Here is a 17,834-nt window from a genome sequence, read left to right as displayed (position 1 = left end):
CTGGAGTCTGGTGATTTTTTTGTTTCTCTGGTGATGGTGTTTTCTGGCTATGAAAGGCGCTGATTTTGTGGTAATGGAGATTGGTTGTTAGCGGGGCTCTTAAGCCCCGCTTTTCTCGGTCGCCATCTTCCCGGAAGTCTCTCCTGTTAAACTTTTTGATATCCTTTTTTTTTTTTTTTTGGTGGTACTGGGGATGGAACCCAAGGGCTTTTCTACCTCTAGGCTACACTCCCAGACCTATTTTATATTTTATTTGGAAATGGGGTCTCACTAAGTTGTTGAGAGCCTCACTAAGTAGCTGAGGCTGGCTTTGAATCTGTGCGATCTTCCTGTCTCAGCTTCCCAAGTACTGGGATTACAAGTGTGTGTCACCACACCCGGCTTGATATCCTTGTTTCGAACTGTGTGGATTACTGAATTAAAGCAGCTGAATTTGAAACAAGTTTGATATCTCCTTCAAGGATTAATTTGTCTTTCTGGGCATGAGATACAGAACAAGCAACACCCATCCTTATCTGAACCCTAAGGATGTATTTTTCACCCAAGAAATCTCAAATTTCAACAAGAGACCCAATGAGCATACACAGACCTCATCCTGGAAGGGAAGCCCAGTGTGACACCCATGGTCATGCTCTGTACACACTACAGATAGTGCCACCGGCAGTCACCCTTTGTTAACACAAACAGCAGTCACCCTTTGTTAACACAGAGCCTCTTTCTCTTTTTCTGTCCAAGAAGACTGAGTTCTAGGCTGATGTGATTGGAGTCCCTCTGCAAGGTTCCCTTTCAGAGTTATGTCAACATTTTCCTGAATAAACAGTCTAATTGCTCAGAATGGTCTGCATTTTCATAGTAGATGTGGCAAAAGCCAGTCTTTTGTTTCTTTTGTACTGGAGATTGAATCCAGGGGCATTCTTCCATTGAGCTACACCTCCAGCCCCATTTATTTTGTATTGTAAAAAAGAGTCCAAGTTGCACCTTACTAAATTGCTGAGGGGTTGGCCTTGAGCCTGAAATCCTCCTATCTCAGCCTCCCAATTACTGGGATTACAGGGACGAGCCACCAGGCCTGGCTTGGTCTTGTTTCACTGAATCTCTTCACCTGTTTTTTTCATCCATGTAATTTCACCTATAGTTATTTCAATGTTATTTAAAACATTAATGTCATGTATTACTTCCTGAAAAATGACTTAATAGCACAGATACCTAGTCCTGACTTTCTTATCTTATTATTTTATTTTATTTTTTTTTTTGTGTGTGTGTTTGCGGTACTGGGGATGGAACCCAGGGGCATTCTACCTCTGGGCTATACCCCAGTCCTATTTTTTTTATTTTTTATTTTGAAAAGGGCCTCACTAAGTTGCTGAGGCTGGCCCTGAACCTGGATCTTCCTATCTCGGCCTCCCAAATGCTGGGATTACAAGCATACACCTCCATCTCCCTGGCTTCCGAGTTCCATTTTCTTCATGTTATTATTCTGTACATTTCAGACTCCAATTTAAAGTACAAGATGCTGAGCTGGGTGTGGTGGCGCACACTTGTAATCCCAACCCTTGGAAAGCTGAGACAGGAGGATTGCACAGGTTTGAAGCCAGCCTCAGCTGCTGAGTGAGGCTCCCAGCAACTTAATGAGACCCTGTTTTCCAAATAAAGTATGAAATAGGTCTGGGAGTGTAGTCCGGAAGTAGGAACCCCTGGGTTCCACCCCCAGTATCCCCCCCACAAAAACAAAAACAAAACAAACAAACAAAAAAACTACAAGATGCTAGGTAGATAACCTATACTCTGCCAAAAGAACTGGTGTGAATTCTTTTTCAAGAAGGTAAAAAGAAGGAACCAGACCCTGTTATCACTCTTTACTTTGCCCTCATATATTTATTATTATTTTTGTGGTACTGGGGATTGAACCCAGGGGCACTCTAGCTCTGAGCTACACCTTCAGCCCTATTTTATTTTGAAACAGGGTAGCACTTAGTTGCAGAGGATCTCACTAAGTAGCTGAGGCTGGCCACGAACCTGTGATCTTCCAGTCTCAGCCTCCCAAATACTGGGATTACAAGTATGTGCCACTATGCCTGACTGCTATCACAAATTTTAACAGAAGAAAAATGTAGTTAATTTTCTTCCTTTTTTTTTTTCTGTACTAGGAATTAAACCCAGGGGCTTTCTATTGCCAAGATACACCCCTAGTGGTTTTTTTTTTAAAAATTTATTTTTAATATTTATTTATTTACTTACTTATTTATTTATTTATTTATTTATTTATTTATTGCGGGTCTGGGGATGGAACCCAGGGGCATTTGACCTCTGAGCTACACCCCCTGCCCTATTTTTTTATTCTTTATTTTGAAACCGGGTCTCACTGAGTTGCAGAGGGCCTCACTAAGTAGCTTAAGCTGTCCGTGAACCACGATCCTCCAGGTCTCAGCTTCCCGAATGCTGGGATTACAAGCATGTGCCACCATGCCCAGCTCTAGCCCTTTTTAAAAAAAAAAAAAAAAAAAAAAAAAATTTTTTTTTTGGCAGTACTGGGGATAGGACCCAGAGTCATTCTACCTCCAAGCTACACCCCTAGGCTGATTATTTATTCTTTTTTATTTTTGAAACAAGGTCTCACTAAGTTGCTGAGGGCCTCACTAAGCTGTGGCTGGCCCCAAACCTGTGATGCTCCTGTTTTAGCTTCCCAAGTACTGGGATTACAAGTGTGCATCACCACGCCCTGCGTAAAAGTTTTTTTTTTTTTGAAATAGGGTCTCGCTAGGTTGCCGAGAGTCTCACTATTTTGGAGGCTGTCTTTGAACCCGGAATCCTCCTGTCAGCCTCACAAGTTATGGGATTACAAGAATGCGGCACCATGTCCAACTCTTTTAAATTTTGAGACCAGATTTCACTAAGTTGCTGGGGCTCCCTTCAAACCTTCAATCATCCTGTTTCAGTCTCCCACGTACTGGGATTAAAGGTGTATATCACTATGCCTGGCTAAAAAATATAGTGACTGTTCTTACCAGATCAATAACCATGGTGTCTTCAAATTCTTCATTCATATCTTCTAACTGGCTCCGGGATGACATCATCACATCTTCAAAGATGGGCTCGGCATCTTCCTCCATTAGGCCCCGACTGATTACAATGAGGTACAGTTAGGAAGCTGTGCAGATCCATTCTACTCAGTCCTGCCTCTTCTAAGCAACGACAGCATGCCTTCTAAGTATGAACCACAGACTAAAGAAATTATGACACCGACTGCAAGGTAACTGAGGATCCCTCTTGGCTTACTTATGATTGCAGCTCAGCTCAGCAGAAGGGAGTATAATTAAATTCTATAATATTCATATCTAAAGAATAAGACATTTATTTAGCCATGTGTCAATTCCCAAAAAATTCTGCTTAATACTCCTAGTACCTGGATTTCACAAACCAGGACCCGAGACACAGGTTTTTAGCGTGTGCCCAGACCTACACGGCTGGCAGGTGGCAGCTTTAGGATTGAGCCAGAGCCTCAAGAGCCCGTGCTCACTGTTCCTGCCCTATGTTGCGCAGCATGTCCATAATCACAGTCCTAAGACTAAGTGCTGGAGACAGCAAGAATGAACATCGCAGCGAGCGCTGTGGCGATGTGACCTCGCGTGACACTTACACGGCGTGCCTCACTCCCGTCCTCACTTTCATGTAGTTCATTCCTGTTCTGTCCTTCCGATTTAAGTCTTCTAACTTCGGCTGGCCTAACCAAGAGATCTGCATCTGAGGACTAAGAAAGGGAACTATTATTCATTTTGTGGTAGCAGATGATATACTCAGCCAATCAGCTCCATGCTAAGAAAGCCACGGTTAGCTGACCTAATCCTCATGTACGGGAAATTAGAGGAATTTATCATAGTGCCTTTTTGCAAAAAAAAAAAAAAAAAAAAAAGGCAGCCATTTGCCCCGAAGATCCCTAACTCTGTAAGAGAACAGGCTAGGGTAGAGTTAATGCTTAAACTGTCACCCTTGCTCCCCAAATCTATGCCAAACAAGATGCCTCTCAGACCTGGTTCAGGCTGCTACACCACTCACAGGTACTGGAGAGCAAGGCCTCAGGAACAGAAATGACAATGACTATCTTTAGGTTTGAAGAAAGGCAGATCCTTTGACACAAAACTGTCTTATGAAAACCCAGGATCTCAAGGTAAGACACTATGCATTTAAAGGCCTGTGAATTTATTTTCTTTTAATAAAAAATATTTTTATTTTTTTATTTTATTTATTTATTTATTTATTTATTTATTTATTTATTTATTTATTTTTTTGGTGGTACTGGGGTTCCTGGAAGCCCTTCTACCTCCAGGCTACACTCCCAGACCTCTTTTTACATTTTTATTTGGAAACAGGGTCTCCTAAGCCAGCACGTGCGGCTGGCTTCGAACCTGCGCGATCCTCCTGTCTCTGCCTCCCAAGAGCGGGGATTACAAGCGTGCGCCACCACGCCTGGCAAAAAATATTTTTATTAAGGAGTTAAGAGAAGATACTTTGGTAATATACAGGCCTTTGCAAGGAAACAATATCTTTCTTGGTACAGACACAACAAAGAATGTGATTAAATAATAATACCAAATGATATTTTTTAATGCTTTTAATTTTTTTCAAAGTCCTCCTCAGTCTAATACTCAATTTGACTCTAACATTCCTGTGATGTTGGTAGGTGGGGAAGCTATCATCCTATCTTGAGAGATTAAAAAAAACTGTTTTTTAAAGCACAGTATAAAGCTTGTTCCATTAGATCAATAAAAGTCTCTGAACACTGAGGAAGCGATATTCCCAACAGTGTGTGTAGATCCCACGTAAACTACCCTCTACCCGTCTTAGAGGCTTGCTTTACTCAAGGCCTGACCAGCAACGCACTCTGTAACGTTGCTCTGAGCTTCACCTCTCGCTAGCAGCTAAAGGCTCCCGGCAGGCGGATGCGCACTGGGCACTTACTTGTGCAGGAAGTCCGGCTCGGAGCCGTGTTCCGTCTCAGGCTCTTGGATGTGCTCGCCCAGGGGCCTGCTGTTCTCACGCAGCACAGTGGAAGTGAGCTGTGGGGCCGGCAGCGGGCCAGGCGTCTGAATCATCGTGTCAGTCCTGTTTAGCCACGTGTTATCCAGACTTTCATCTGTAAGATTCCAGACACAGTCCCAGAATGTCACAGATGGAGTGAACTCTGGTCGTAGTTACACGAGACTTGAAGCATATGGTTCTGCAGTTAGACCACCTTGTCTTTGAATCCCTTGTATGACTTTGTATTAAGTTATTAAACTTTTCAAATTCAGTTTTCTCATATATAAAACAGGGATATTAGTACCTTGCCTCACAAAGTTGTAAGGATTAAATGAGGTAATACACATAACCATCAAATGTTAATAGTTATTATTATTATTATTATTATTATTATTATTATTATTTTGGTGCTAGGTGAACCCAGGAGCATTCTACGTCTCAGTCACAACACCAGCTTGATTTTTCTTATTCAGAAAAGGGTCTAAGTTGCTGGGAATCTCACTAAGTTGCTGAGGCTGGCTTTGAACCTGGATTCTCCTGCTCAGCCTCCCAAGTACTGGGATAACAGGTGTGCACCACTCTGCCCGGTGTTAATAGCTCTTATTATGTCTTTCAAGTCTTTCCATCTTTGAGGAGTCATTCACCCAAGAAGGGAAGGAGTGGGGTCAGCCAGAGAACTCTCCAGTCATTTCCTCAAGTACTAGAGGGCCGATTCCCTGACCTCTCAGGGCCCTCAGCAGCAGCACCTGAAGACTGGTTGGATTTTACAAAGAAATCAGCAAATCCTCTTACACAAATGGACACATCGTCAGAGAAGTAACTCTTTTTGCCAGGTTACACATGAGGATGTAGGAAGAGGTCCATTGTTTTCATGCCTCTAAGTTCTTCAAGGAGCTGGGCATGGTGGCTCACAACTGTAATCTCAGTGTGTGGGAGACTGACAGCAGGTTTAAGACAATCTCAGCAATGTAGTGAGACTCTTAGCAACCTAGCAAAACCCTGTTTCAAAAACACAACAGAATAAAAAATAAAAAGGGCTGAAGGCGTAGCTGCGAGGTGGAGTGTGCCTGAGTTCACACTGCAGTTACACAACCCTTCAAGAAGCCTTCTCTATCATCTTACCTGACCCACACTTTCCATTCTCATTTAACTTCTACAGGAAATACCATTTTTTGCTTGAGACATAATTACACACTATCCTGTATTCACAGGTGAACTGTCATGTGTAAATATTGTCTATTTGTATTTACATTTATTTAAAGGGGCCAAGAGTTATTTTTCCTTCTTCTGAAGATGTTTTATAAGAGCTGAGGTTGGTACCTCAACCGCCCTGACTGGAGCCTGAGGCCTCATGTTAAGCTCCCACCTCCACACTCTAGTTACCTCGCCGTGGGACTCAGTCCTGGTGCGTGAGGCTTTTCATTGCTATTACTGCTCTCAGCGTTTCTCAGGGCTCTGGTACTTTGTAAGACAACACATGTGACTGGTTGTTCTGTCCCTGAAAACATACACTCATTTCTGGTTAAAGTCATTCTATTAACCTCAGGCTCAACACTGAATGTTAGTCAACAAAACTATTTTTAATCACTTTCTATTCACACTACTTTTCAGTCAACATTAATTCAAAACTTTTATTTTCTGGCACACTTAGAACTTATGGTCAAAAGCTCGGTTCACTTAGATTCTTAAAGTGGCAAAAGCATGTGTTAGCTGTCTATTTCATTCTTTCTTTTTTTGCTTTTGTAGTGCTGGGGATGGAACCCAGGGGCACTCTACCACCAAGCTACACCTCAACCCTATTTTCAATTCTTTATTTTGAAACAGAGTCTCACTACGTTGCAGAGGGCCTCACTAAGTAGCTGAGGCTGGCCGCTAACCTACAATCCATCCTCCTGTCTCAGCCTCCTGAATGCTAGGATTCCAATGTGTGTCACCATGCCCGGCTCAAGACAATCTTTTCTGATCACCAGAGCCTGGCCCTCAGAGCACAAAGCTTGTTTCTCTTTGCCCCCCCCCCCCCCCCCCCGGGCATCAAGGCTCTTTTACTAACTCTTCTTCTATAGCGCTTACCTGGTTCTTAGGAAAAGACGTAGTGAGCAAATAACGTTAGGAAACACTCACTTTGCTGAATAATCCTTTTAATGCTTGGGAGATTCCTTAGTGAAAATGCTTCTTGTAATGCGCTCTCCTCTTTTCCCTAACAGATAAAACTGTGCTGCCCAACGGCTGTAAGGCATGAAACCTATTTTACTTGCTCGGTGAATTTCAAATCCACATAGCAAGTTTTCATAATTGCAATTTAAAAATAACCAAATTATGATATCTCATCCATACATGCTTCCTGTAGTCGTCTTCTGTGTAAAATTTGGATAACTGTTGAACTCAAAGTAGATGTATAAACTTATGTAACACACGTGAAACACATAGTAAAGGTTTAGGAAACGTTGGCTAATAAGATTATAATTAAGAAAGGCTGTAAGCTAAAACTCAAATAGAAGCCGGGCACAGTGTTACATACTTGTAATTCTAGTACTTGGGAGGCTGAGCCAGGAGGACCACAGGTTAGAGACCAGCCTTAGCAATTTAGTGAGGCCCTGTTTCAAAAACAAAACAAAACAAAGCAAAACAAAAAACACTCAACAAGTTTACACTTTGTTAAAATATTGCTAAACTTTTTTTTTTTTTTTTTTTGGTGGTACTAGGGATGGAACCCAGGGGCTTTTCTACAGGGCTTTTCCAACTCTGGTCTATACTCCCAGACCTATTTTATACTTTATTTGGAAACAGGGTCTCACTAAGTTGCTGAGAGCCTCACTCAGTAGCTGAGGCTGGCTTTAACCCTGTATAATCCTCCTGTCTCATCCTCCCAAGTGCTGGGATTACAAGCATGTGCCACCACACCCAGTCAATCTTGTTAAATTTTAACATTAATTCTTTTATTCTTTGTGAACTACAGATGTCACCTTTTACACTGACTAGTAAACATTACCACTCATATGATAATCATATGGTCATGGTACAATTCTGATAATAGCTGACATTTAATGACCACTTGGGCCAAGCATGATTCTCCATACACTGTGTTTTATCTGGAGTAGTTCATTTAATATTCATAATTACGAATAGAAAAGGCACTTTTATCTCCCTCCTTCCCTCCTTTTATTTTTGTTCCTGGGAATTAAAGCCAGGGCCATCCTACATCCAAGCTACATCCTCAGCCCTTTTTACTTTTTATTTTGAAACAGAGTCTTGCTAAGTTGCTGAGGCTGTCCTTGAACCTGCAATCCTCCTTCTTGTCTCAGCTGTCCAAGTACTGGGATTACAGGCATGCACCATCATGCCCAGCCCCCTCTGATCATCTCTCATGTGATCAATTACTAAAGCTTAGAGAGGTTAAATTATGTGCTAGAAGTTCACAGAGCTAATAAATGAGAAAGCCAAGTCTGAATTTTAGAGGTTGTACTCCTCATCAAGAGCCAGTACTACTTCTCCTCAAATAAAAGACACATAAAATTTAAATTGTAACTAATTTTGCCAGAGATTTAAGCAAAACCTTTCACTACCTCACTGTTTTAGGTATGGGAGGAGAGGTATCAAAAGCTGAATACTAAGTTGTAAAAGGAGAAGGACAGGACTCAAAACTGCCCTCTGCTTCTTGGTTTAGAGAAAACTATTATTTTTTTTCGGTACTGGGAACAGAACCCAGGAGTATTCTATCTCCGAGGGACATCCCTAGCCCTATTTTTTTATTCTCTATTTTGAAACAGGGTCTCACTGAATTGCAAAGGGCCTCACTAAGTAGCTGAGGCTGTCCACGAACTGTAATCCTCCTGTCTTAGCCTCCCAAATGCTGGGATTATAAGCGTGCACCACCACACCTGGCTTCAAAACTTATTATTTTTAAAGAAGCATAAGAAAGATTATTTGAGGAAATACGCATATTGTCTCAGAGACTTCTCTCAATAATATATTTTTATATTTTAATAATAATATATTTTATACTGACTTAAAGATTTCTTTCAATAATATATTTTTTGGTACCAGGGGTTGAACCCAAGGGGCGTTCTATGACTCTGTGCTACATCCTGAGACTGACTGAAACAGGCTCTTATTAAGTTGCTGAGACTAGCCTCAAACCTGTGCCTCCTAAGGTACTGGGATTATAGACCACCATGTCAGAGAGGAGAGGGAGAGAGAGAGAGGTAGGGAGGGAGGGAGAGAGACAGGGAGGGGGAGAGGGAGAGAATGTTTTGCTAGGAATTTAACCCAGGTGTGTGTGTGTGTGTGTGTGTGTGTGTGTGTGTGTGTGTGTGTTTGTGTGTCTAGGAATTTAATCTAGGGGCATTCTACCTCTGAGCTACACCTTCAGCCTTACCTATTTTATTTTTTTATTTAAAAATAGTGTCTCAGCTGGGCATGGTGGCATGCTCTTGTAATCCTAGCATTTGGGAGGCTGAGGCAGGAAGATCACGGTTTGCAGTCAGCCTCAGTTACTTAGTAAGGCCCTTGCAACTCAGTGAGACCCTGTTTCAAAATAAAGAATAAAAAAAAAAAAAAATAGGGCTTCAGGTGTCACTCAGAGGTTCCATCCCCAATACTGGAAAAAAAAGGGGGGGTCTCACTAAATTGTTGAGGCTGGCTTCAAACCTATGATTCTTCTGTCTCAGCCTCCCAACTACTGGGATTACATGTGTGTGTCACCGTGGAAATACTTAGTTTTAAATGGAAATTTTAATCTTTGTGGATGCTGGAATATCTATCATTGATTAAATTTTCAGGAGAATTCAGTCCCCTGTTCCTTATAGTCCACGAGGGTTATAAAACCATATTTGACCACCAATGTCTTATTTGTTTGTGTCGTGTGTGTGTGTGTGTGTGTGTGTAAGTGAACCCGGGGGCATTCTACCTCTGAGCTACACCCCTAAGCCCTATTTTCAAATTTTTACTTTGAAACAGGGTCTCAGTAGACTGATGAGAGTCTCACTGCTTGTTGAGGCTGACCACGAACCCATGATCCTCCTGGTTTCACAGCCTCTCAAGTACTGGGGGTAGAGGTATGTACCACCATGCCTGGCTGTGTGTTTGTTTTTTTTCTTTCTTTTTTGGTACTGGGGATTGAACCTAAGGGCATTCTACCTCTGAGTTACACTTCCGGTTTATTTTATTTTTTGAAGCATGGTCTTGCTAAGTTGTTGAGGCTAGCTTCAAGACTGCCATCCTTCTGTCTCAGCCTCTCAAGTACTAGGCCACCAATGTCTACTGGTATAAAAATATATTATCCAGCCAAATGATAGAACTGGAAAGCTATTCTGGCATATTCAATTTGTTGCAGAGATCTACCCTTATATTATCAGTGGCCCTCCAATACTAAGATAAATTTTAATGAAATAGCATTGGCTATCTCATTTTAAATTTTAATGTGTTAGAGGCATATGATATGAGGGTCAATTTTAGACTTTCATAATTGTTCCCTCTTTTTCACTGTGCCTATCTTCCTCTATGCTCCATGCAGACATCTTCAAGTTCCTGTTCCTTAGCCCTTTTCTGTCCTCCTTTAGCTAACCTTTTTACCTGGAAACACAAGGACATCTGAGCCTAAAACTGTGTTACTGTCACCAGACTGCTGCGACCCTATTTGTGTGTGACTGGGTAGAGTCTTGTCTTGATGTGAAAGCAGACTCACCTTCCACTCGCTTCCTGTGCAGCGGGGGCCGCCCCTTCTTACTCCTCACCGAGGAGGTTTTGCTGCTGCCACTCCCGCTGTTGACAGACATTCTGTCGTCTTCACCCCCGGTGACTAATGAATTCCTGTAGGAGATGAGTGGAAGCCACACGTCCTCCCTCCTCTCCATCATTTGCTCAGTAAGGAATTTCTCTAGGTACGAGTGACTGGAAGCACAAGAGAAGCAGGGTCATTTTCACGTAATAGTTCATTCCTTGATTACTTATTTTTCCTTTATCCAAAGCTCTTTTCCTGCAGGTTCTAAAAATCTTCAAGAACAGATATTAACACAGGTCATCTGGGAAAGAGAAAGGTTGAGAATGAAAGATTTCCTTTCATGTATTACAGGAATACTTTTATATCAGAGAAGGGCATATATAAACCAATAAGGGTCTGTGTATACGTATAGTCTTTTATATTTCTTCCTTTGCTTTTACACACCAATTAGTAAAAAAAAAAAAAAAAAAAATCAGAAGTTTGGCTCAAAAAGATTACTGATTTTTTGGTTTGTGTGTCTGTATTACTGGGGATTGAACCTAAGGGCATTCTACCTCCAAGCTATACCCTTAGCCTTATTTTATTTATTTTTTATTTTGAAACAGAGTCTAAGTTGCTGAGGCTGTCTTTGAACCTGCCATCCTCTTGTCACAGCTTTGCAAGTACTGGGATTATAAGTATGCACCACTGTACCCAGCTCTAAATTTTCTTCTTAAAAGTATTCAAACCTAGCTGAGTACAATGGCACACACCTGTAATTCAGTGTTTTAGACACTGAGACAGGAGGATTGCAGGTTCAGAAGCCAGTGTCAGAAACTTAGACCCTGTTTCAAAATAAAAAGGGCACTGTGCATGATGGTGCATATACAAGAAATTGGCAAGACTGTGTTTCAAAAATAAGCAGTAAGTGGTGCAATGAGAAGGTATTTTAATAGAAACGAGATGCTGTCCCATTACCTCTTCCTCCCTTTAGTGGCATTAAGGGTTGAGGTAGACCATAAGAAAAAAGCTCCACAGTTCTGTCTGGGGTCTGGAAGGACTGGAATAAAGCATGAATAATACCTTTCCTAAGGGCCTTGTTGAAAACAATGGGGATGTTTTTAATTGGTGCATTGTGGTTATGCCTCTCAATGGGTACAGGATGGTGGAGGCACACCTGCACACAGCACTCCTTTAGCCCTTTCCTAGTCCCACCCCCTCCCTCCTCCTCATGTTTGGCTTAGTGATGGGCTTTGATATGTAAGTGAACGTACTTCATGTGCATTAGGGAATGTCCCTCTTCCCCTCCCATCACCCCCAGTCAGACCTCCTTATTTGCTCATCTATGGTTTCTCTCCTTCGTATTGAGTTCCTCTTATGACCCTTTCCTCCCTCGTTCCCACATATCAGGGAGAGCATCTGACTTCTTACTCTTTGTGACCGACTAATCTCACTTAGCATAATTCTCTCCAGTTCCATCCACTTCTCTGAAAATGATCTAATTGTGTTCTTTATGGCTGAGTAAAACTCCATTGTATACCTATCCCCTAGTTTTGTAATACAACAATGGGGAATTTGATAGAGGTCAAATAAGAACGTTGGTTGTTCTTTGATTATTAGCAGCAACAAATAAAAAAGCTAAGAATTTGGAAGTTTAGTAGAAAGAACCAAGGAAAGATAGCCAAGAGCCATTAGTTCTTTTCTTGGCATTGGATACACACAAACACACAATTATATTTTCTTTATGTGTGTGGTTCCAGGGATTGAAGTCAGGGCCATTCTACCTCTGAGCTATAACCCCAAGCCATATTTTATTTTTTATTTTGAAACAAGATCTAGCTAAGTTGCCGAGGCTGACCGTGAACCTGTGATCCTCCTGTCTTAGCCTCCCAAGTACTGGGATTCCAGGCATGTGCCACCATGCGCAGCTGAAAGCTCCAGCTGATTCATTTGAGTAAAGCCTACAACATGTTCAACTGTTCTGTGTCAGGCCCCTCCCTTTTCCATCTGGAAAAACTAGAAAAATGCTTCATATCAATCCTTGGTGATTATTAATCAGCTGCTAGGCTAATTGGACATTTCTTTTTTTTTTTTTTTTTTTTTGCGGTACTGGGGATGGAACCCAGGGGCACTCTACCTCTGAGCTACACCCCCAGCCCTATTTTTTTTATTCTTTATTTTGAAACAGGGTCTCACTGAGTTGCAAAGGGCCTCACTAAGTAGCTGACACTGTCTGCGAACTCGGATCCTCCTGGCTCAGCCTCCTGAAGGCTGGGATTACAAGCGTGTGCCATCATATTTTTATTCTTACATAAATAGATAACATTTTGTTACGGTTCTCCTTATGTAACTACTGTGCTTAAAGTGAGAATTTATTGTTTATAGACTTCAAATTTCTATGGAATTGTTCATTAAATAGATTTGGAACAGCTTAAAAAATTAAAGTCCTGGGCCAGGTGTGGTGGCACACTCTTGTAATTCCCGTGCTTGGGAGGCGGACAGGAGGATCTCGCAGGTTCAAAGCCAGCCTTGCTGGCTTAAGAGACCCTGTTTCCAAATAAAAATATAAAATAGGTCTGGGAGTGTAGCCTGGAGGTAGAAGGGTTTCCAGGAACTCCAGTACCACCAAAAAACAAACAAACAAACAAACAAACAAACAAACAAACAAAAAACCTGGGAGTTGGGAAAGTTATGCACATGTGCTAAGATGTATCCACATGTGGGCAAAGAGGGCAGGGAATGGGCAGACTGGAAAGATTCCCCAGGCAACACACAGATCTACCAACATAGAGCTATCAATAGCAGGAGGGCTTAAGCATGCCTTTAACTGAACACTGGGTAAACAATGAGCTACTCTGACCTAGAGGCAGCTCTTAAGAAGACCGGCTTAAATATAAAACCAGGTGCTTCTTTGATTGTCTGAAGATTGTGCACACCAAATGCTTTCCCTTTCAGGAGCCATCAGAGAGGGATCTTCAAAGCTTAACAGCTTTCCTGGTTTAAAACATGGCAAAAATATAAATCTGGACAATAATCTTCAAAAAGCACATACATAGTCATAAAGAGTAAAAATCTAACTGGTTAAGGCAGCTTAAGCAGAACCTAACTCAAGTGTGATTTATGGGTAGTTAAGCCAAATGTTAAAAAACAAAGGAGAAGCCGGGCATGGTGGCGCACACTTGTAATCCCAGCGCTTGGGAGGCTGAGACAGGAGGATCACACAGGTTCGAAGCCAGCCTCAGCTACTTAGTGAGGCCCTCCACAGCTTAGTGAGACCCTGTTTCCAAATAAAGTATATAAAAAAAATAAGTCTGGGAATAGAGATAGATAGTCCCTGGGTTCCACCCCGAGTACGACCAAAAAAAATTATATTATATATATATATATATATATATATATATATATATATATATATATATATAGAGAGAGAGAGAGAGAGAGAGAGAGAGAGAAATCATCTCCACCTGCTTAATTTCATCTTGTAGATTTTATGGTACCAAAAGAGAACAGTAAAATAACCATTATATGGAAGCTTGAAAGAAAACTATAGTTCCTTAAACTAATAGAACCTAAATCATCAGTAGTAATTATATGATTAAAATATTAAAAAAAATAAACATTTAAAATTTTAATGGTTTCATTATAAAAATTACTTTTATGAGAAATGTGCAACTTACACAGTCTTTTTGTCCTGTCGAAGAAGTTTAGAAGAAAACTCACTTAGTACTTCAAGAAAAGCCAGATTAGGAGGTGGGTATTCTTGTCCTTTTTGATTTTGGTATTTAAAGGCAAACTCGATGCCATCCCTGAAGTAAAAGAAAACGGCATTTTATTTTCCAGACAGTATAGTTTTCTGAATGGGCTGACAGAAACATTTGAGAAGGTGAGATCATCACTGACAGCAGTAAGATTGGATGAGTCTAAGTGGACAAATAACGTGACATTTCATGACACATCTGCAGGTATTTAACTTTATCACTGATAGTGCAAATCTCTAAGTCATGAAAAATAAGCAAAAAACAGCTACTCAACAACACAGTTAAAATTCTATTCTATTTCTTGGGTGTAATATAATCACATGGGAGGATAATTGGAATGTCAGAAAATTTGTTCTTGGAGCTATAACAGTACCAAACAGCTGTGTGAATATACTGCTTTATTCAGTTTTCAGAGTTGCCAAATGAGACTGATCTAATCAGTATTACATAGTCTTTTACATACATCTTCTCACTGACAGACCAGACGAAGATGTGTGATTAAGCTTTCTACATTCTACTTTATAAGGTGAAATACATGGAGGATTTTAAGTTAAGCTTTTTTCTTTTTTTGTGGTGCTGGGAATGGAACCCAGGCCCTCTTGTATGTAGGGCAAGTACTTTACCACATCTCCAGCTTTGTAAGTTCTTTTTCAAATGAAAAACGAGCTTTTAATTAAGAATCATTTTTTTTATTTTTTTATTTTTAGTGGTACTGGGGGTGGAACCCAGGTGATTTTCTACCTCCGGGCTACACTCCCAGATTTATTTTTTATACTTTATTTGGAAACTAGGTCTCACTAAGTTGCTGAGAGCCTCACTAAGTAGATGAAGCTGGCTTCGAACCCGTGCAATCCTCCTGTCTCAGCTTCCCAAACATGTACCACCATGCCGGGCCTTTAATTAAGAATCTTTAAGCTAGATTAATAGCCAAAGATCTTATACCCTGAAAATCCTGTATTTGTCACTTTACAAATGGGTCATATAAAATGGGCATGGTGGTGCCTGCATGTAATCCCAGTACTTGGTAGGTGGAGAAAGGAGGATCACACAGGTTCAAGCCAGCTTCAGCTACTTAGTGAGGGTCTCAGCAACTTGGCGAGACCCTGTTTCCAAATAAAATATAAAATAGGTCTGGGAGTATAGCCTGGAGGTATAGAAAGACCCCGGGTTCCATCCCCAGTACCCAAAAATAACAACAAAAAAACACAAAATACAAATGGGTCATATAATAGATACTTCAATAAATTCCAGTTAGTCAGATTCTGTGTAACAGAAAGTGCTGGTTTATCTCACGCACTTGTGAAGTGTGGCAACTGCTTCTCGAGTCTTGATTTGGTCCAGTCCAAATGTAAGTGCAAAGCGACGTGCCAATTCCTTAATGCCACTGACATGGGCAGACGTCCTATCGAGGTTGGGACCTTGCTCTTGAACAAGTTCATTAAATAACTGGTAGAAAAACAAAACAAAAGAAAAAGAGAGAGAGGAAAAAACTATGACTAAGAAATGTTTTAAGTTTATTTAGTTTTAGAATAGGTACTACACCCTAAAATAAATAGAAGGTATAAGATGAAGCCAACGTTCCTCCCCTTGTTGAGCTGGAGTCACTGTCCCCTGCACACGCACTCACACACTATCACTACTTCTTGAGTCCATGTTAATGCTCCTCACATGAGTAAATGCAGGGAGAAATGCAGGGAGAAATGCAGGGTACTGGGGATGGAACCCAGGGCATTCTACCTCTGACCTACACCTCTAGCCCTATTTTTTATTCTTTATTTTGAAATAGAGTCTCACTGAATGGCACAGGGCCTCACTAAGTAGCTGAAGCTGTTCACAAACCATGATCCTCCTTTCTCAGCCTCCCATGTACTGGGATTACAAGCTTGAGCCACAACGCCCAGCTTGGGAGAAATTTCTTTTAACAATAAATACTTGAAAAAGGTATTTTGGAATGGGAAAAGAAAATATATTATTTAAAATATCTATGTTTCCTCGCTGGCCCTGGGACCGGCCTAACTCCTCGGTAGGCTCCGATCCCTGCCTCAGAGACCCCAGCACCGGCCTTGCCTCATGGCAGGCTTCGATGTTGGCCGCTGGCCCCGGCACCGGCCTAACCCCTTGGCAGGTTCAGATCCCGGGGCCACTGAGGCCAGGATGGGAGCCAGCGGAGAAGTTAGGCCGGTGTGGGGGCCAGCGAGGCCAGAATCGGGGCCTCCCATGAGGCAAGGCCGCTGCTTGAGCCAGTGAGGTCTGGATCAGTCCACCAGGTAGCCAGGTCACTACTGGGGCCATCAAGAGTGGGATCGATACTTGCAACGCGGCATGCACAGAGAAATATTGCAGAAAATAAAAACTAGATGCTTCCCCTAATCAGCAATAACTAGGAGGAAAGGGGCAACAGGAAGAGGTTGAGTTATAGAAAGGGCCCTATAGCGAAGCAATTAAGGTGACCAATCAGAAGGTATGGAATAGGGGAGGATGGAGCCTCTATAAAACGCAGGAGGTAGCCGGGCGTGGTGGCGCACGCTTGTAATCCCAGCATTTGGGAGGATAAGACCGGAGGATTGCGGTTCACGGACAGCCTCAGCTACTTAGTGAGACCTCTGCAACTCAGTGAGACCCGGTTTCAAAATAAAGAATAAAAAATAGGGCAGGGGTGTTGTTCGGATGTCGAGTGCCCCGGGTTTAATCCCCAGACCTGCAAAAAATAATAAATAAATAAATAAATAAAAAATAAAATGCAGGAGGTACATAAACATATGTATCAAAGTTAATCACCAAACAAGTATGGGATTGAGGGAGGGGGAGGGAATGGGATGGGGAGTGGATGAGCGCTAATTGGATGATGTGTGCTTGTATATCCTCTCAAGTCTTGTATTCCAATGTGATGTATGATTACAATGCACCAATACAAATAAATTAAAAAATACAAAATAAAATATAATTTATACTAAAAATTAATAAAATATCTATGTTTCTGTTTATACATATATGCCAATATATAAAATATAGGATTCAGAACTATGTTTCTTAAATTGAAACAAGAAGATATGGCAATGTAAACTGACCAATAGCAATCAAAGAGATTGAGGCAACAATAAAGATCTACCTTCAAACAAAAGCCCAGGACCTGTAATCCCCGTGCTTGGGAGGCCGAGACAGGAGTATCACACAGGTTCAAAGCCAGCCTCAGCTGCTGAGTGAGGCTCTCAGCAACTTAGTGAGACCCTGTTTCCAAATAAAGTATAACATAGGTCTGGAAGTATAGCCCAGAGGTAGAAAAGCCCCTGGGTTCCACCCCCAGTACCACCAAAAAAAAAACAACCAACCAACCAACCAACCAACCAACCAACCAACCAACC

At 41.5% G+C, this 17,834-nt stretch overlaps 1 protein-coding gene across 1 annotated transcript in view; it reads right to left on the bottom strand.

The window, feature by feature from the left end:
• STAG1 (STAG1 cohesin complex component) overlaps positions 1-17,834 on the bottom strand; it is a gene marked incomplete at both ends in the record, with an annotated part of 279,463 nt that overhangs the window by 3,089 nt on the left and 258,540 nt on the right. Inside the window, 6 exons of the mRNA XM_080695497.1 lie at positions 3,006-3,120; positions 3,638-3,748; positions 4,957-5,131; positions 10,700-10,905; positions 14,392-14,520; positions 15,770-15,918. Of these exons, the coding sequence (XP_080551623.1) occupies positions 3,006-3,120; positions 3,638-3,748; positions 4,957-5,131; positions 10,700-10,905; positions 14,392-14,520; positions 15,770-15,918 (885 nt within the window). The remainder of the gene's footprint in view (positions 1-3,005; positions 3,121-3,637; positions 3,749-4,956; positions 5,132-10,699; positions 10,906-14,391; positions 14,521-15,769; positions 15,919-17,834) is intronic.

Source organism: Muscardinus avellanarius (genome assembly GCF_963383645.1).
Source record: "Muscardinus avellanarius genome assembly, chromosome: 5".
Lineage (NCBI taxonomy): Eukaryota > Metazoa > Chordata > Mammalia > Rodentia > Gliridae > Muscardinus > Muscardinus avellanarius.
The sequence above is the reverse complement of the archived record's forward strand: the minus strand, read 5'-3'. Positions and strand labels throughout refer to the sequence as shown.